General features: G+C 48.3%; 1 protein-coding gene across 1 annotated transcript in view; it reads left to right on the top strand.

Moving 5' to 3' along the window:
- COPG1 (COPI coat complex subunit gamma 1) overlaps window positions 1-20138 on the top strand; it is a 29008-nt gene that overhangs the window by 6108 nt on the left and 2762 nt on the right. Inside the window, exons 9-22 of the mRNA XM_003906886.5 lie at window positions 902-1059; window positions 1159-1292; window positions 4125-4192; window positions 4411-4599; window positions 8574-8669; window positions 10179-10422; window positions 11870-11945; window positions 13092-13195; window positions 13651-13776; window positions 14089-14157; window positions 16943-17085; window positions 17420-17591; window positions 17980-18077; window positions 19986-20124. Of these exons, the coding sequence (XP_003906935.1) occupies window positions 902-1059; window positions 1159-1292; window positions 4125-4192; window positions 4411-4599; window positions 8574-8669; window positions 10179-10422; window positions 11870-11945; window positions 13092-13195; window positions 13651-13776; window positions 14089-14157; window positions 16943-17085; window positions 17420-17591; window positions 17980-18077; window positions 19986-20124 (1816 nt within the window). The remainder of the gene's footprint in view (window positions 1-901; window positions 1060-1158; window positions 1293-4124; window positions 4193-4410; window positions 4600-8573; window positions 8670-10178; window positions 10423-11869; window positions 11946-13091; window positions 13196-13650; window positions 13777-14088; window positions 14158-16942; window positions 17086-17419; window positions 17592-17979; window positions 18078-19985; window positions 20125-20138) is intronic.

The following is a 20138-nucleotide window of genomic DNA, read 5'->3' on the forward strand; positions in this document are numbered from 1 at the left end:
GCCAGGCGTTCCTTTTATCTCTCTGGGTCGTGATTTCCTTGTCTGTAAAATACAAATGAAGGTTACTGCCTCACAAAGCAGCAAGGATGAGCCGAGATCATGCATGTAACACATGACCCATCTGGGGCCTGCCTGTCGGCGCTCCCTGTGTGTTTATGTATTCCCTTCATCTCTCATCTGTCTTCTCATCCTTTGCATGATTCTTGTCTTCAGGGCCAGCTGTGGCCCCTTAAAACACTTATGAGAGGGCCAGATAAGCTTCCCACATAGAAGGCATCCACAGCTGCCATAACTTCGCCCTCAAATGTCGCTTCTTTAGGAAACAAAAAAAGAGTATCGAGGACAGGAAATAACTATGAGACCTCACATCTTTAGAAAGGGAGTCCCTGGACTTCAGACCTAGCTTTGTCAATACCAGCCAGGAGTCTTTGGGCAAGTCAGCAGAGATAAAACTGTCTACCTTCAGGGTTGTTGTGGGTAATGCAAGATTTCATGGCTAAGGTGTCCCACACAGTGACTTATAAAACATGACCGTGCTCGGGGTCTGGCTCCCACCTTCTCTCTCTCATTGTCTGATTGAAAGCACCAGGTCTCCCACATTGCTTTCATCTTTGTGCTGTTTGTTATCCCTTTCCATATTTGTATTTATGCTGCCTGTTAGAGCTCTTGCCGAAGTGGGAGTGGGAACAAGAACCACAGTTATAATTCTGTGGTTTGTGAAGCATTGTGCGGAGAGCTGTGTACAAAGAGTACCTGGGGCAATTGGCATAGCCGCTGTGTGTAGTAGCTGCTACAGTGCCCATCTTAGAAAAGAGAAGGCTGAAGGACCCACCCAAGGCCACACGGCCAGTATACCCAAAACTGATACATTTGTACTCTGTTGCTGTCTCCTGTCCTATAGTACCACGCATTAGGGCTCCTGTACCATGTGCGTAAGAATGACCGCCTGGCTGTCAATAAGATGATCAGCAAGGTCACACGGCATGGCCTTAAGTCTCCCTTTGCCTACTGCATGATGATCCGGGTGGCCAGCAAGCAGCTGGAAGAGGAGGATGGCAGGTAACGGCTCTCATCTCTCACCAGCTAGATGATGCCTCACTCATCCTACCATGCTGGGCCATCCCCAACGTTTTATTGCCGTGCTATGTTCTTTTGTAGCCGTGACAGCCCGCTCTTTGACTTCATCGAGAGCTGCTTGCGCAACAAGCACGAGATGGTGGTATATGAAGCTGCCTCGGCCATCGTCAATCTGCCAGGCTGCAGTGCCAAAGAGCTGGCCCCGGCTGTGTCAGGTCACTGGGCGTTCCTTCACCCAGCCTCCCATGTTTATGCTTGCCGGGAACTAGGCCTGGGTCAGGGGCTAGGGGAAAGAAAGAAAATGCTCTCAAATAGGCCACACACTGGTGTTAAGGAGTCCATACCTAGGAAGCACCTGCCCTAGACACTATGCTGGGGCCCCACTTGTGTCACGTTTTGGGGGTGGGCTGCTGTTAGTTCACCTGACCGCTGAAGAGGCTAAGGTAAGGCTCAGGTCCACTCTGGAGTCTGTTGGGTTGGCTGGCCACAGGAGGAGGCCTGGTGGAGGAACCCAGGATCTATGAAACTGGTGCATGTGAACTGGGGCTGAGCTTTTCCAAGTGAAGGAGAGAATAGTATAGAGGGTCGTTCTGAGCCTCTAACTCTAGCACTGGAGCAGGGCAGCCTGGGATAGAGCCCTGGCTCTGCCCCTTACCACCTGGGCAAGCCTGGCAAGGCCACCCATTCTCTCCATGCCTTCCTTTTCTTTTCTCAGATGTGGATGATAGATCATGCCTATTACATAGGGTTATATAGCCAGAAAATGTGTGATCTAGACAAATTGCTTAGAAGGCAACATGTTTGTTGTTTGCTGTTTGCTGTTTTTTGTTTTTGCTTTTTGAGGTGGAGTCTCGCTATGTCGCCCAGGCTGGAGTGCAGTGGCGCAATCTCAGCTCACTGCAACCTCTGCCTCCCGGGTTCAAGCGATTCTTCTGCCTCAGCCTCTTGAGTAGCTGGGACTACAGGTGCCCGCCACCACGCTTGGCTAATTTTTGTATTTTTAGAGAGATGGGGTTTCACCATATTGGCCAGGCTGGTCTCGAACTCCTGACCTTGTGATCCGCCCTCCCTGGCCTCCCAAAGTGCTAGGATTACAGGTGTGAGCCACTGCGCCCAGCCGTTGTTTGCTGTTATTAAGGGGAAGCCAGCAGCCTTGAGTCCTGGAGTCTTTGGTGTCTCTGTTCAGGGCCCTGCTCCCGGTGTGGGAATCCCCCTGTCAGGGAGGAGAAAGCCTGTGAAGAGGTGCAAAGTGGTTGGTAGTGGAAAGTGGGTATGTTGAGAGGCTAGAAAAGGAGAGGCACTCAGGGTGAGAAACGTGGATTCAGAGTGGAAGAGAATCTCCCTGGTGGTCTAGTGGCTAGGATTCGGCGCTTTCAAAGTGGAAGAGAAGTGGGGAGTGTTTTAGAACAGGCCAATGGAAAGCAAAGATGTTGTGGCAGGAGAGTTAGATTTCCAGGTTTTGAGAAATGATTGGGCCTCCTGTTTTTCTATTATTCTCTACTATAACAGTGTAAACTTGGTCAGGGAAACAGATGGAGTTCATGTTTGGAGAGAGAAGTCCCCCTTCCTCTTTAGAAATGAAGAAAGAATGAACTGCTAGGCACAGTGGCTCACGCCTATAATCCCAGCACTTTGGGAGGCCAAGGTGGGCAGATCACCAGGTCAGGAGTCTGAGACCAGCCTGACCAACATGGTGAAACCCATCTCTACTAAAAATACAAAAATTAGCCGGGTGTGGTGGCACACATCTGTAATCCCAGCTACTCAGGAGGCTGAGGCAGGAGGATCACTTGAACCTGGGAGGCGGAGATTGCAGTGCGCCGAGATTGCACCACTGCACTCCAGCCTGGGCAACAGAGGGAGACTCTATCTCCAAAAAAAAAAAAAAAAGAAAAGAAAAAAAGAAAAAAGAATTAATGAATTCACTCACTGATTTGGGTATTCATTCATTCTTATTATATCCCCCGTATTTCCAGAGTAATGAAAGATGTAAATAAAGTAGGGTCGCCGGGCGCGGTGGCTCAAGCCTGTAATCCCAGCACTTTGGGAGGCCGAGACGGGTGGATCACGAGGTCAGGAGATCGAGACCATCCTGGCTAACATGGTGAAACCCCGTCTCTACTAAAAAATACAAAAAAACAGCCGGGCGAGGTGGCGGGCGCCTGTAGTCCCAGCTACTCGGGAGGCTGAGGCAGGAGAATGGCGCAAACCCGGGAGGCGGAGCTTGCAGTGAGCTGAGATCCGGCCACTGCACTCCAGCCTGGGCGACAGCGCGAGACTCCCTCTCAAAAAAAAAAAGAAAAAAAAATAAAGTAGGGTCTTCAAAATAAACATTACGAAAAAAAATTTTTTTAAGTATTAGAGAATAAAAGCCAAGTTATGAAGAAAGGAACATAGATATTCCAGAAAACAGTAGTCATCTTCGCTCCTATGATTGAGTGCCAAATTTAGCTCTGAGCTTCCTGGCAGCCAGGGCAAGGGAGAGATATGGTACCCGAATGGCTGTCATGTAGTTAAAGGAAATAAACCATTTGTTTAAGAGAGGACTTAGTGCCGAGGGAGAAGTTCTGTTGGATCCTGTAGACACAATAGGAGACAGGTGTAGAATGTTACTTCACAGAGGTTAAGTGCTCAGGCTGCAGGTGCAGGCAGTCTTAGAATTTAATCTTGGTTCTGCCACTTACTGGCTGCCAACCTAAAGTTTGCTTTCCCCTTTGTGCCTCAGTCTCCTTACCTGTAAAGTGGGCTAGTGGTGGCTGCAAGCTATAGAAGTGAGGCATGTCCACTGTATAGCACAGCACCTGGCACACAGCAGATGCCCAGTGAATAACAGCCCTCACGGGAACCCCTGGGCACTCACAGACATTATGGCCTCTGTCCATGGCTCAGGTGCATAGGGTGAGGGGAGCTCTCTGTCTTAGGTCGGGATGGGGGTGTCAGCAGGGAAATGAGCTGAGCAGAGGATTTGAGTCAGAACAGCTGCCCCTGGTTTTCCCAGCTGTCCAGCAGTGAAGGCAGCCTGACATGTGGCGTCCATCTCCCCACAGTGCTCCAGCTTTTCTGCAGCTCACCCAAGGCTGCTCTCCGCTATGCTGCTGTTCGTACCCTCAATAAGGTAAGAGTCCAGGTTGGGGATTGGAGGAAGCTGTCTGATCCAACTGGAGGTGTGTCCTAGCCTCTGACCTGGCTGGGAAGGATAATAGCCCTGGTCACAGTTACTTTCTTCTGGATGGTGAGATGATCTCATCCAAAGGACTTCTGACTGGGCCAAACCATCAAATGTAGTGACAGCATTGGGGTCCTGCCCTCTCTGTCACTGTCCTCCCAAAACAGGTTGCCATGAAGCATCCGTCAGCTGTGACAGCTTGTAATCTGGATCTGGAGAACCTGGTCACAGATTCAAACCGCAGCATTGCCACGCTGGCCATCACCACCCTCCTTAAGACGGGCAGCGAGAGCAGCATCGACCGCCTCATGAAGCAGATCTCCTCCTTCATGTCAGAGATCTCAGATGAATTCAAGGTACCTGCTACTCCCGGGACACCCATGGCCTCCAGAGAAAGGAGCTCTATCCCTGCTCTCTGTGGCCACAGCCTTCCTGCCAGGACTGATCTGAGGGGCTGGTCAGCCTTGAGGACTCAAGAGGAGGCCAGCGCATTGCTTGGCCTTCAGAGAAATGTGTGTAGTCCTGCCTCCAGGCCTTCATCCATATCGTCCCCTTGTACTGAAAGAACAGTAGTTTCCAGGCCAGTTAAGGGTTCCTTGATTTGTTGTCCAAGTATTTCTTGAGCACTTGCTGTCTGCTATGTAGAGTGACAAGAGGGGAACATAGCAGTGAACAAGGCAGGTGCCTGCCCTTCTGGAGCTTCCTTTCAGGGGATGGGAGAGGAACAGTAAACAGGTTAAGAAAGGAGTAGATGAGGTCATCTCAGGCATGGGTATTGCAGTTAAGAGTGTAGAAATACAGCAGGAATGATCCTAGGAGGAGCATGGTCTGGGAAGGCCGTTCTGGAGGGTGACATTTGAGCTCAAACCTGAATCAGTGCAAAGAACCAGGAGGAAAGGCAGGAACGAGTCAAGGAGAGAGAAGGCCAGTGGGCAGAAGAGCTGTGGGGCCAGTGCAGGTGACAAAGTCAGAATAGACAGGGCTCAATCATGTAAGGCCCATGGTCAGGTAAAGGATTTTGATTGCAAGGAAGACATTGGAAAGGTGTTCTTTTGGGACAGGGAAGGATGTATTTTTTGAGCTTATATTTTGAAATAATTCGGCCGGGCGCAGTGGCTCATACCTGTAATCCCAGCACTTTGGGAGGCCGAGATGGGCGGATCACAAGGTCAGGAGATCAAGACCATCCTGGCTAACACGGTGAAACCCCATCTCTACTAAAAATACAAAAAATTAGCCGGGTGTGGTGGCGGGCACCTGTAGTCCCAGCTACTCTGGAGGCTGAGGCAGGAGAATGGCGTGAACCTGGGAGGCGGAGCTTGCAGTGAGCCGAGATCGCGCCCCTGCACTCCAGCCTGGGTGACAGAGCAAGACTCTGTCTCAAAAAAAAAAAAAAAAGGAAAGAAATAATTCATAGGAAGTTACAAAGAAATATACTGAGAAGTCCTATGCACCCCTCCATCAACCCTCTCCTACAGTGCCAGCATCCCATGCTAGCACAGGACAATGTCAACCAGGAAAGTGACACTGGCACGATCCATAGATCTCATTCAGATTTCACCAGCTACACAGGCAACTCCTGTGTGTGTATATATATGAAGTTCTTTGCAAGCTGTCACATGGAGACTTTCAAAATTGCCACCACAGTGAAGACACTCAACTATCCATCTCCACAAGACTCTCATGTTACCTCTTCATAACCACGCCCATTCCCACCGCTCTATCCCTAACCCCTGGCAGCCATTAATTTGTTCTCAATTTCTGTAATTCTGTTATTTCACAATTTTTAATTAATAGAACATGTAGTATGTCACCGGAGAGTTTTAGAGCAGACAATAATATGCATATATTGTGGTAAATTCTGTAGTGTGGATTATGCAAAGTAGGCAGCAGTCTACTCTGCCTGTGGGTTACAAGAATACTTTGCAGGCTGAAATGACACAGTGAGACTTGAATATTAGATCCTTCTGGGACTGGGCACAGTGGCTTGTGCTTGTAATCTCAGTGCTTTGGGAGGCCAAGGAGGAAGGATCACTTGAGGCCTGAATTTTCAGACCAGTCTGGGCAACGTAGCAAGACCTCATCTCTACAAATTTTTTTTGTTATTTTTTTTTGAGTCGGAGTCTTGCTCTGTTGCCTAGGCTGGAGTGCAGTGGTGCGACCTCAGCTCACTGCAAGCTCCACCTCCTGGGTTCATGCCATTCTCCTGCCTCAGCCTCCTGAGTATCTGGGACCACAGGCGCCCACCACCACGCCCAGCTAATTTTTTGTACTTTTTGTAGAGACGGAGTTTCACCGTGTTAGCCAGGATGGTCTCAATCTACCTGACCTCGTGATCTGCCTGCCCCAGCCTCCCAAAGTGCTGGGATTACAGATATGAGCCACTGCACCCAACCTACAAAAATTTTTTTTAAAAATTAGCCATATGTGGTGATGCCAGGTAGTCCCAGCTACTTGGGAGGCTGAGGTGTGAGGATCACTTGAGACCAGGAGTTCAAGGCTGCAGTGAGCCATGATCATGCCACTGCCACTCCAGCCTGGGTGACAGAGTGAGACCTTGTCTCAAAAAAAAAAAAGGCCGGGCGCGGTGGCTCAAGCTTGTAATCCCAGCACTTTGGGAGGCCGAGACGGGTGGATCACGAGGTCAGGAGATCGAGACCATCCTGGCTAACGTGCACGGTGAAACCCCGTCTCTACTAAAAAATGCAAAAAACTAGCCGGGCGAGGTGGCAGGCGCCTGTAGTTCCAGCTACTCGGGAGGCTGAGGCAGGAGAATGGCATAAACCCGGGAGACTTGCAGTGAGCTGTGGTCAGAAGCCCACTGCACCCCAGCCTGGAAATAGAGCAGTGAGAGACTCTGTCTCAAAAAAAAAAAAAAAAAATTGGCTGGGTGCGGTGGCTTACACCTGTAATCACAGCACTTTGGGAGGCTGAGGTCGGCAGATCACTTGAGATCAGCAATTTGAGATCAGCCTGGCCAACATGGTGAAACCCTGTCTCTACTAAAAAAGTACAAAAATTAGCCAGCATAGTGGCTCACACCTGTAGTCCCAGCTACTCCGGAGACTGAGGTAGGAGAATTGCTTGACCTGGCTGGGAAGTGGAGGTTGCAGTAAGCTGAGATCGTGCCACTGCACTCCAGACAGAGCAAGACTCTGTCTAAAAAAAGGCTGGGGCGGTGGCTCAAGCCTGTAATCCCAACTTACTTTGGGAGGCGAGGCAGATTGGATCCGCGAGGTCAGGAGATCCAGAGACCATCTGGCTAACAATTTGAAACCAAGTCTCTACTAAAAATACAAAAACTTCTTGGGCGAGGTGGCGCCTGTAGTCCCAGCTACTCCGGAGAGCTGAGGGCAGGAGAATGGGCAGGGAACCCCTGGAAGCCGGAGGCTGCAGTGAAGCTGAGATCCGACCTGCCTCCAGCCAGGGCTGAAACCCACTCCGTCTCAAAAAAAAAAAAAAAAAAAAAAAAAGTGCGGAGCAGAGTGGAGGGGTGACTGGGCAAAGAGACTGTTGGAGTAATTCAGAAGGAGAGGATGGCGCCTGAACCAGCGGGAGTAGGAGAGGAGGGACAGCGCAAGAGCTTTTTGAGGAATAATGCCTATTGGCAGGGTTGGTATGAGGGTTGAGGGGTGGATGTCAACAGAGATGATGCTATTTTCTACTTTGAGCTGACAGTGGTGCTCTTGACTAGTTTGTGGGAGGAGGAAAACATGGAGTATTGGATGAGGGAAGGGGAAGGAGATGGAGATGATTGTGGTTGCAGACATGTGGAGTTTGAAGTGCTATGGGTACGAGGTTGAGTTGTCTTGCAGGCAGTTGGAAATGGCAGGTCTCGAGCTCAGACAGGAAATAAATATTGGGAGTCAGTGGCATATAAGAGGTGGTTAAAGCCATGGGAGGGGATAAGATTGCCGAAGAGACTGTGAGAAGAGAAGCGACCAAGGACAGAATACCCCAGAGATAGGCTTAACCAAAGAGGAACCAGAGGAGATGATGGGTGGGAACCATCAGTGGGGGCCAGTGGTAGGGAGAGAAGCAGGACAGGTTGGGTGGAGGGGACTTGGAGACTTAAGAAGCCTGAGTAGAAGAGCAGAGTTTGGGGGACCCAGAGTCTGAGAGTCTGACACTGGGGCTGTTGGCACTGCCCTGGGTGGGCTCAGGAATTGTGCCCTTACAAGCGTGGAGTTGAGTTCCTCTGGTCTCCTTGCCCTTGTGTCATGCCCAAGGCCTGGCCTTACCAAAGGAAGGACTCAGTGGGCACTCAGGGCACTGAGTCACCCCATCTTGGTGTCAGGGCCTGCTGCTCATGCATGTTTATTTCATTCAGGTGGTGGTTGTCCAGGCCATCAGTGCCCTGTGTCAGAAATATCCTCGCAAACATGCAGTCCTCATGAACTTCCTGTTCACCATGCTGCGGGAAGAGGTAAGAGTCAGGGGCATTTGGGGGATGCCAGGTCTCTTGGTGCAGGGAGTGACCTGACCACTGGCTCCATGCTCAACTTTGTGCGTGTGCTCATGTTAGCCCGTTGACCAACTGGTTTTCATGGTGCCTGCAACCCTTTAAACTCCTTGTGGACATGTAAACATGTACCAGTTGCTAGTAATTACAGTAATAACTATGACTCACCAGCCTGACTTTAAAAACTGGATGTCCTGAGGTGATGCTTGTGCAGAAGATGGGAAAATGCATGTTCTTTTCTCGTGGACTCTAGTGCAGAAATATTCCAGACCATTCCAGGAGCTCGAGGGGTGGTTTCTTGTGAAACTGGTGCTAATAATGCGACATGGGTTCTATTTCTGTTCCTGATGTGAATTCTGATTCACGTATGCCACCTTTTTTGGATGTCTCAACAAAACGGGTTAATTCTTAGGAGCAATAGCAAATGTTCATGGAGTAGATTTGGTTCCTCAGATACATGGTACCCCTTTCACCCAGCCCCAGAGTGGCCCATGGACTGGGCAGTAGAGGAGCCATTGCCTTGAGTGTCTTTGCGTTTCCCAAGAATGTTATAGAAGGCACTAATGTTTAGTGAGTTGTCAGCTAATGGGCCGGGCACTTTGGTGATTGTGTTTGCTTTTTTTAAGTAGAGATGGGGTCTTGCTGGGTTGCCCAGGCTGGTCTCGAACTCCTGGCTGTAAGTGGTCTTCCCACCTTAGCCACCTGAGTGCTGGGATTACAGGTGTGAGCCATCATGCCTGGCCAGGTCTAGCACTTTGGAGACACTATGAATGATAGCAGTTTTTTTTTGTTTGTTTGTTTTTTCTTTTGAGTAGGAGTCTTGTTCTGCTGTCCAGGCTGGAGTGCAGTGGCGCGGTCTTGGCTCACTGCAACCTCCACCTCCTGGGTTCAAGTGATTCTCCTGCCTCAGCCTCCTGAGTAGCTGGGACTATAGGTGCCTGCCACTATGTCCGGCTAAGTTTTTATATTTAGTAGAGACGGGGTTTTACCATGTTGGGCAGGCTGGTCTCAAACTCTTGACCTCAGGTGATCCACTCACCTCGGCCTCCCAAAGTGCTGGGATTACAGTGTGGTGGCATGATCACGGCTTACTGCAGCCTAAACCTCCTGGGATCAAGCAATCGTCTCACCTCAGACTCCCAAGCAGCTGGAATTACAGGAATGCACCACCATGCCTAACTAATTTTTCTATTTTTTGTAGAGATGGGGTCTCTCCATGTTGCCCAGGCTGATTTCGAACTCCTGAGCTCAAGTGGTCCACCCACCTCAGCCTCTCAAAGTGCTGGGATTATAGGTGTGAGCCATTGTGCCTGACCAGCCTTTTGTTTGACAGGAAAGAGTGATAGAGGCCCAGAGAACCAAGTGCCCTGTCTCCAAGTTCTATGTTTGGACAACTGTACTTGGTCCAGCTCAGGTCTTCAGCTCTTTTCTGGAGAGAGCAGGCTGCTTGCTCAGCTCAGCTTCTCTCTGCAGGGTGGCTTTGAGTACAAGCGCGCCATTGTGGACTGCATCATCAGCATCATTGAGGAGAACTCAGAGAGCAAGGAGACAGGGCTGTCACATCTGTGCGAGTTCATCGAGGACTGCGAGTTCACAGTGCTGGCCACCCGTATTCTACATCTCCTGGGCCAGGAGGGTCCCAAGACCACCAACCCCTCAAAGTACATCCGCTTCATCTATAACCGAGTGGTCTTGGAGCATGAGGAGGTCCGGGCAGGTAGGTCTGAGCCAGGGCTGAACTTGGAAACTTAACTGCCCTTGAATAAATGTCCCAGCAAAGGGACCTGAGCCTCCAGTGGGGACTTGTGCACTCACTGTTCTTGCTGCACAAGCTGTTTTTCGTAATATCGTAGGCAGGACCTTACATGTCATCTAGTTGAATGGTTCTTTGTTTTTTTTTGTTTTTTTTTTGAGATGGAGTCTCCCTCTGTCACCAGATTGGAATGCAGTGATGCGATCTCGGCTCACTGCAACCTCCGCCTCCCGGGTTCGAGCGATTCTCCTGCCTCAGCCTCCCGAGTAGCTGGGACTACAGGTGCACGCCATCATGCCCAGCTAATTTTTGTATTTTTAGTAGAGATGGGGTTTCACCATGTTGTCCAGGATGGTCTCGATCTCTTGACCTCATCATCTGCCTGCCTTGGCCTCCCAAAAGTGCTGGGATTACAGGTGTGAGCTACCGTGCTCAGCCATGGTTCTTAACCCCTATAATTTGTTGTGTTTTGTTTTTTTTTTTTTAAAGTATTTTTTTAATTAAGACTGGGTCTTGCTATGTTGTCCAGGCTGGTCACAAACTCCTGAGCTCAAGCAATCCTCCTGCCTCAGTCTCTGAAAGTGCTGGGATTACAGAACCACTGTGCCTTGCCTTAAGTGGTTTTTTTTTTTTTTAACTTTCACTATATGTTGATGTTTAGCTTAAAAAAAAGAAAGCTGGCTGGGCGTGGTGGCTCACGCCTGTAATCCCAGCACTTTGGGAGGCCGAGGCGGGCAGATCATGAGGTCAGGAGATCGAGACCATCCTGGCTAACACAGTGAAACCCCGCCTCTACTGAAAAATACAAACTATTAGCCGGGTGTGGTGGCGGGTGCCTGTAGTCCCAGCTACTTCTTCTCAAAAAAAAAAAAAAGCTTTGTTGAGGTGTAATTCATATGCCATAAAATTCATGCATTTATGTAAGTTTACAATTCAGTGAGCCACCATCCTATTCTTTATTTTTAATTTCTTTTCATGCTCCCACTGGACAGATTTTCTTCTTTCAACAATTGATAATCTTTAAGTAATTTTTCCCTTTCTCATTTATATTATTCTGAGCCTTAACTGCAAATTGACGCCATTTGGATATGGAACGTGGGGAGCTTTACATTATAGCCAGCTTCTGTGACCTCATCATGGTTAATTTGAAAATAGCTCCTGGAACCTTAGAATGGGAGCTACTGATCCCATCTGGCTCCCTTCTCCATTAAATAGATAAGGAAGTTGAGGACTGGGGTGGCGCCAAGATCCACCCAAAGCCACTCACTGTGTTGATAGTGACTTTGGGCCTTCTGGCTTGAGACTTCTTGCCTCTGGGGCTCTTCTGCCTGAAGACCCATTCTGAGTGCTGGAAGTGCCCAGTGAGTTGTCAGGGTGCATTGGGTAAATCACATTCGCTTCCTAAACACAGGTGCTGTGAGTGCTCTGGCCAAGTTTGGAGCCCAGAATGAAGAGATGTTACCCAGTATCTTGGTGTTGCTGAAGAGGTGAGTCTAGACCCAGGGGCCCTAATGGGAACAATATTCCCTTAGACTCAAGCAGCTTTCCTTTGTCTTTATTTTTTTTAACTGAGAAGGGAGAGAAAAGTTACAGCTACTGATTGTAGAAAAAAAAGAGAAAGCATAGAAAAGCATGAAAAACAATGCTGTACAAATCGCACCAACCAGATGTGACAATTGATAACTTGAATTATTTTGCCCACTTAAAAAAAATAGCTGTATTAGGCCGGGCGCGGTGGCTCAAGCCTGTAATCCTAGCACTTTGGGAGGCCGAGACGGGCGGATCACAAGGTCAGGAGATCGAGACCATCCTGGCTAACACGGTGAAACCCCGTCTCTACTAAAAAGTACAAAAAACTAGCCGGGCGAGGTGGCGAGCGCCTGTAGTCCCAGCTACTCGGGAGGCTGAGCCAGGAGAATGGCATAAACCCGGGAGGCAGAGCTTGCAGTGAGCAGAGATCCGGCCACTGCACTCCAGCCTGGGTGACAGAGCGAGACTCCATCTCAAAAAAAAAAAAAAAAAAAAAAAATAGCTGTATTGAGGCTGGGTGCAGTAGCTCAGTAATCCCAGCACTTTGGGAGGCCGAGGCAGGTGGATCACGAGGTCAGATTGAGACCATCCTGGCTAACATGGTGAAATCCCGTCTCTACTAAAAATACAAAAAATTAGCCGGGCAAGGTGGCGGGCGCCTGTAGTCCCAGGTACTTGGGAGGCTGAGGCAGGAGAATGGTGTGAACCCGGGAGACGGAGCTCGCAGTGAGCCGAGATCGCACCACTGCACTCCAGCCTGGGTGACAGAGCGAGACTCCATCTCAAAAAAAAAAAAAAATCTATTGAGATATAATTCACATACCATACAATTTACCCATTTAAGATGTGTAGTTTGATGGGTTTTAGCATATTCACAGAGTTATGGAGCCATCACCACAACCTGGGTTTAAAACATTTCATCATCCCAAAAAGGCACTCAGTGTTCATGAATGTGGCCTCTCCTCACTCCCTCCACCCTCAGCCTGGGGCCACCACTAGTCTACTTGTTATCCCTATGGACTTGCCTCTAATGAAGCCCTGCAGGATCCCTCCTGCCATCCCTGCTGGGCCCCAGTCAGGACCACCTTGTGTCCCGGCTGCAGGTGTGTGATGGATGATGACAACGAAGTAAGGGACCGAGCCACCTTCTACTTAAATGTCCTGGAGCAGAAGCAGAAGGCCCTCAATGCAGGCTATATCCTAAATGGTGAGTCATTCCCTAGCTACCTTGGACTCAGCACCTTACTGGAGCTGTGGTTCTTCTCATCACTCCCTGGGCAGGGGAAATCCGAGGCAAGATGCTCTTGGCTGGACTTGCCTGGTAACCACATGGCATCACGGTGACCTCAGGAGGTCCTGGGTCATTCAGGTCACACCAGTGTGGGTGGAAATTGTCCAGTGAATTCAAACTCTCATCATTAATAAAAACTTTATTTTTACAGTACTTTACCCTTTACAAGTCACTTCGTATGTATGTTTATTCCTCACACCTACCCTGTAAGGGAGGATGTATCTGAGAATGAAGAGGCTTAGAGAATAAAGTGATTTTCTCAGGGTCGTACCACTTAGGACTTGTAACTTTGGGACCCAGGGCCTCCATGGTGGTCCCTGGTGCGCATTTTGCTCTGTCTGCCAGACATGGTGACCTCTCTTCGCCTCTAGGTCTGACTGTGTCCATCCCTGGTCTGGAGAGGGCTCTGCAGCAGTACACTCTAGAACCATCAGAAAAACCTTTTGACCTCAAGTCTGTACCCCTGGCCACAGCGCCCATGGCAGAGCAGAGAACAGGTAACACCTATACTCCTCCCAGAGGCCATCAAGGCCAGGCCTCTGTCAGAGGGTCTGCATTGGCTGCAAAGCGACTAAACCTAACTGGGACGGGTGGGAGTTATGCTGGGAGGAGGAAATGATCCTTTCCGCCTCTGGCTCCCAAAAATAGAGACACACATACACACAGATGTGTGCTCTCTCACATGTCCTATGCTTTCCACTCTCAGGAGGGTTAGTATTCATAATCCCTGAGTAACAGCGCTGGGGTCACCACCACACTGCCCCATGACTGCAGCCGTTGGTCATCATGTGTATAATTTGCTCCTGCAGAAAGCACCCCCATCACAGCAGTCAAACAGCCTGAGAAAGTGGCAGCTACCAGGCAGGAGATCTTCCAGGGTGAGTCACAGTGGTTGGGGGGTGCTTGGGACCTGGGCTCAGTTTCCTCAGGGGGATCAAGAGTAAGAACTGTCATTTATTGGTCTCTCCTGAGTGCTGGGCCCTTGAGATGCTTTAGACCTAGTATCACATTTGACCCTCAGATGGTGGTTGTTAGGTTCCTTCAATATCTGAGGAATTGAAAGTTCAGAGAGAGAAAGTGGTAGGAGCGGCTGGAATTAAGATCCAGATCAAACTGGCTCAGTGCTGCTACTGGGCCTCAATTTGGAGGGCTCAGGTCCCTGGAACCCAGGCCAGTTCAGAATGTCTGATAGAGCAGTGCTGGGGTTCAAAGACAGTGGTACTTTTTTTCGGGTTCCACGTGTGTTCTGTCCACATTGTCTTGTAAGGTTTTTTTCAGGTATCCATCTATCCTCTGGTGTTGCATTTTTAAGGGGAGAGGCTGTGTGTCTAATTGCAGATTGTTTTATCCACTGAATTCCTACTCAGGGACTAGCATAGACCCCTCTTCCTTCATGGGCCCTTACTTCCATCCTAGCTCTTCTATCTTCTCTTAAACAGTTCTCTGTGCTAAATAATTTGTCACATATTCTGTCTTTTATTTTCTGGGTTTATCACAGCACTGAGCCCAGTGCCTGCCTTCCTCACAGTAGGCTCCCAATCAGTGTTGAATTAAATGAAATCCCCCCTTCCCCATTCCATTCAGAATCATGTCTTCTATCAATATAGCATGGATCCTGAGCTAATTGGGATCACTGTAACATGAAACTTTTCATTTATATCAGTTTTCTATTGCTGCTGTAACACGTTACCGCAAACTTAGTGGCTTAACACATTTATAACCTTATAGCTCTGCGGTCAGAAGTCCAAAATGGGTTTCATTTGTTAGCAGTGCTGAGTTCTCTCAGGAGGCTGCAGGAATTGCTCCCTTGCCTTTTCCAGCTGCTAGATGTGACCTGTATCCTTGACTCGTGGCCCCTTCCACCATCTTTAAGGGCCCTTCTAGGGCAAAAGGTCAGAGTAGAGTGATCTGAAGAGGCCACACTCCGGACCTTTTCAAATCTCTCTACTCTGACCTTCTGCCTAGAAGGGCCCTTGTGATTACACTGCCCCCGCCCCCGGATAATCCAGGATAACCCCTGGCTCAAGATCCTTAATTTAATCACATCTACAAAGTCCCTTTTACCATGCAAGGTACATAGTTGCATGTTTGGGGAATTAGCTTGTGGGCATCTTGGGGTCATTATTCTGCCACACCTTCCAAGGAAGTCTCCTAAGCCCCTTAAAGGGTAACAATTCCATTTTTAAACAATCATCCAAAGCCTCACATTTACTAATCACATACATGTCCAGTTCCAAGAACTTTCCTAGATCTTGACATTTATTGCCTCATTTGTCTTTACAACAACACTGTGATCAAGATAATTGTATCAGTTTTATTGAAGAAGAGTCTGAAACCCTATCAGCAGAATCCCCCAGGTAGTAAGTATCAGGCCAAAACTCTGACTCCCAAGAAAATAAATAGCAATAGAAAAGCACTTTGGTGGTTGATGGTCATGGTGGTCCAAAAGTTGCTCCTAATATCTAGCCTAGATTGTTCTGGGCTTTTTATTGCCTGCGTGTTCATTAGATTCAGTCTTCAGGCTGCAGAGGGCTGAAGCAGTCGCATAGGCCGACTTTTTGTGGAGGAAAAAAGCAAAATAATAACAATAAGGCCCACCTTTCTCTATGTCTGAAACGTGAATTGAGTACCTTCTAAGTACAGGGAAAAATATCAGATCCCTGGCCTCAAAGCACAATTCTTGTTCTAATGGAGTTCAATTAATTGGGAAGACAAGTTGAGAATCTTAGAGCAGTGGTCTTCAAATATCAGTATATATTGGAATAATCTGAGGAAACATATTAGAAATGCAAATTCCTTGATCCTGAAACCAGAGATTCTGATGTAGTAGATTTGGGATGGAATCTGAGTTTTTAGCAAGCTCTACCGCCAACCCCTAGTAATTCTGATACAGGTGATCCATGGTCATAGTGCGAGGAATCCTGCCATAGAATAGGTGCAAGAGTGGTAGCTGTAGCCATTATAGGTGGACACCATGTGCACACATCTACCAGATGCCTCATTCACTTGGGTTATTCCCTTTAGTCTGCAAGGAATGCCAGGACCAGCCAGGGTGGGGTCCCATGGGCCTGTGCTTAAATCCAGTGCTTGAACCTGGCCATAGGGTGTAGGCATAGGTCTTAACCAGACACAGACCATTCTAAGTTGGGTTTTCTGCAACACTCTCATTCTGAAATATCTCTTTATTGGCCATTTGTCTTAACTGACAAATATATAGGACCAGTTTGTTACTTTGTCTGATTTTGTAGCTATAGCAGTATCGATCTTATTTTCCTAATTGATCTTACTTTCCTAATTGTCACCTTCTTTTAAGAATCCTTGCTGAGGTAGGGGGTGGAAATCCTTGCTAAGCTTCTAAAACTGAGGGAATCTCCAATTAGGTCTAGGATTTTGTGGTCTCATATCAGTGTTTTGCTTCTGAGGTCTTTCATGGTACAGAGATGGGGAGAGTATTTGTTGGGGGTTGTATCACATGAGCAAAGTCAGGGAGATGAGAAAATGCATGGATATATTCAGGAAATAATGAGTAGCCAGTTGGGTAAACATATTTATCCATCTAAGGTAGGTGGAACACCTTGAGAATGGTCATGGGAATTTATTAGAAACCATCACAAGTTGGTCTGGGGATTTAGAAGCTGAGTGAATGTGGCCTGTGGATTTCAGAGCAGTTGGCTGCGGTGCCAGAGTTCCGGGGACTTGGGCCCCTCTTCAAGTCCTCGCCTGAGCCCGTGGCCCTCACTGAGTCAGAGACGGAGTATGTCATCCGCTGCACCAAACACACCTTCACCAACCACATGGTTTTTCAGGTGAGCAAGGTGGGCTGAGGCCCTGCTGGGGCATGCGCCCAGGGAGTTGTCCCAGGTCTGGCAGGTCCTGTAGGGACATGGGTCCCCACACTGCGTTGGTTGGGAGCCCAACTTGATGACAGAATCTGTCCCCAACATGCCTGTCTCACATATCTCTTGACCCAGGGCCTCCATGGCTCCTGATTATCAGCATGGAGACAGGGAGCCTGGAGCAGGGGGACTGGGATGGGAATCACCTTGGTCAACAGGAAAGAGGTGGGACCTCCTGGCTCTTCCTCTGCAGCATGGCTCAGACCTAGAGCAATGTTTAAGCTCCCCTCTCTTCCCTGTTCAGTTTGACTGCACAAACACACTCAATGACCAGACCTTGGAGAATGTCACAGTGCAGATGGAGCCCACTGAGGCCTATGAGGTGCTCTGTTATGTGCCTGCCCGGAGCCTGCCCTACAACCAGCCTGGGACCTGCTACACACTGGTGGCACTGCCCAAAGAAGACCCCACAGCTGGTGAGACCCTCTCCAGATACCACCCTATCCTCATGGGAGCTCATGGGATCAGGAGGTGGGCGACTGGGCACCAGCTGTTTGCCATTTATTAGAGCTTCAGCTCCTTGATTTCAGTCCCAAGAAGAATAGCTGAGTCCCAAATGCTCTTCTTTAAAAAAATTTTTTTAAAGAGACAGGATCTCACTAGAACTCATGACTTGACTTTCCTGTCCTACAAGGTGGCGCCCTCTGTCCAGCTTTGTAGGATTGTATGGCTTGTTGCTGCTACTAATAACATAGCAGGGGCCTAGAAAGCAGGCTGTGACCCCTGCCTGCTTGTTCCCTGCAGGAGGAGCCCGTCCCCTGCAGTCTGGGGACTTCCTAACTACCCAGTCTCTCTTCCCCACAGTGGCCTGCACATTCAGCTGCATGATGAAGTTCACTGTCAAGGACTGTGATCCCACCACTGGGGAGACCGATGACGAAGGCTATGAGGATGAGTATGTGGTAAGAGCCTGGTGTCAGGAAGCTCAGTTTTGTGCTGAGGCTGCAAAGCAACTCCCTTCAGGAACTGACAGACAGACTGGAGCTGTTTTTGACTTTTTAGCTCTTTAAAATTTTATTTTATTATTTTATTTTTTGAGATGAAGTTTCTCTCTTGTTACCCAGGCTGGAGTGCAATGGCGTGATCTCGGCTCACTGCAACCTCTGCCTCCCGAGTCCAAGTGATTCTTTTGCCTCAGCCTCCCAAGTAGCTGGTATTACAGGCGCCCGCCACCATGCCTGCCTACTTTTTTGTATTTTTAGTAGAGTCAGGGTTTCACCATGTTGGCTAGGCTGGTCGCGAACTCCTCGCCTCAGGTGATACACCTACCTTGGCCTCCCAAAGTGTTGGGATTACAGGCGTGAGCCACTGCGCCTGGCCTAAAATAACTTTTTTAACTTACGGAAATACATGTTCATGTGTAAAAAGAAAACTTGGGAAATACAAAAACAAAATACAAAACAAAAGTATGAACAACAGGAAAACATTACTCATAATCTTCAGAGTTACTTTTGGGGGGCAGTGGTATAATTGGAATCATTCTTATAATGTAGACCTTACTATTTTAAAACCATAGTGTATTTTCCAGTGTCATTACAAATACTTCATAAACACAATTTTTTTTAGTGGATTTAAAATACTGTTATATACTATGTCAAAACTTGATTGACCTTTCACTCCTTGAATGTTGGGCATTTGGGTTTCCATATTTTCACTATTTATAATGCTGCACTAAATATCCCTTTAGATACAAATTTTTATCTGCATTTTAGATTATTTCTTTAGGATAGATTCCTAGAAGGAGAATAATTGGGTCAAAGGGTAAGCATGATTTTAAGACATTTTGATTCCTTTTGTCAAATGCTTTCTGGATACATTTGACCTGTTTGCTGTGCTGGGCAGTCCTTTCATGCACTGGAATAGCCCTTCTAAATTCTCCTATCTTAGCTCGATGGAACTAAGTACAGGATCCTTCTGGGGTCTGACCTTGGGGCAGTGGCTCAGGGCCATCTGAGTGCAGACCATTATGCTCAGCCTGTGGATGGGGATTGTTAGAACTCCTCCTGACTAGAGGGACAGTCATGGTGGAATACAGCTGACATTCACCATTGTGTCATCCTAGAGTCACAGTTGAGGATGGATGGACCTTCCTTAAGCTGGAAATGACTCTGAGGCAGGAGCTGCTTTAAGACCAAGTGAGCTCCTTGAGAGAGCTGGGTCTGTTGAGCCCACCCAGAGATGATAGAAAAAAAAAAAAAGAGCTGGGTCGAAGTTGTATTTATATACACTGTAAACATCCACAGGAGTAGGGCCTCAGTGAAAATCTGATGGGAGAACGAATGGGGAACCTTCATGTGGACTCAGTGGGAGTATTATGTGTCAAGTTCAGAGAAGACACAGCTGAAATGGAGACAGAGATTCAGGATCTGTCAAATCCAGAGGACACAGCTGGGGTAGGAGGTTTCTGCTGAACTAGAAACAGCTGCTGCTCCTGAAGAGCTCATCATCCCCTAGAAATGACAGGCATAGGAAGCAGACCTCTGAGAATGCTATGTAATTCCCTGTATGCCAGATCCTGGAAGCACTGACACTAGGCAGGCTTAGAAGAGATGTGATCTCACAGCAGGCAGCTCTAGGATGAGTTAGTAGATTGGTACTTGGGATTAGGGCATTTTCTGTTGAAGGGATACCACTTGCCTGTGGGCACCTCAAGGATAGGTACCTGGTCAAGTTGTTCTGTGTCCCCAGAGTCTAGCACAGTCCTCAGTGCCGAGCAAGCACCTGCAGAAAGAGTTGCAGGAAGGGATGCGTGGATGAGTTCAGAGCAGAGTGTGTGGATGGGTGCTTGATTTCTATCTCCATCTCTCCAGCTGGAAGATTTGGAAGTTACTGTAGCTGATCACATTCAAAAGGTCATGAAACTGAACTTCGAAGCAGCCTGGGATGAGGTAGGGGATGAATTTGAGAAGGAGGAAACATTCACCTTGTCTACCATCAAGACACTTGAAGGTAAAATCCTGGGA

This window comes from Papio anubis, chromosome 2 (genome assembly GCF_008728515.1).
Source record: "Papio anubis isolate 15944 chromosome 2, Panubis1.0, whole genome shotgun sequence".
NCBI lineage: Eukaryota > Metazoa > Chordata > Mammalia > Primates > Cercopithecidae > Papio > Papio anubis.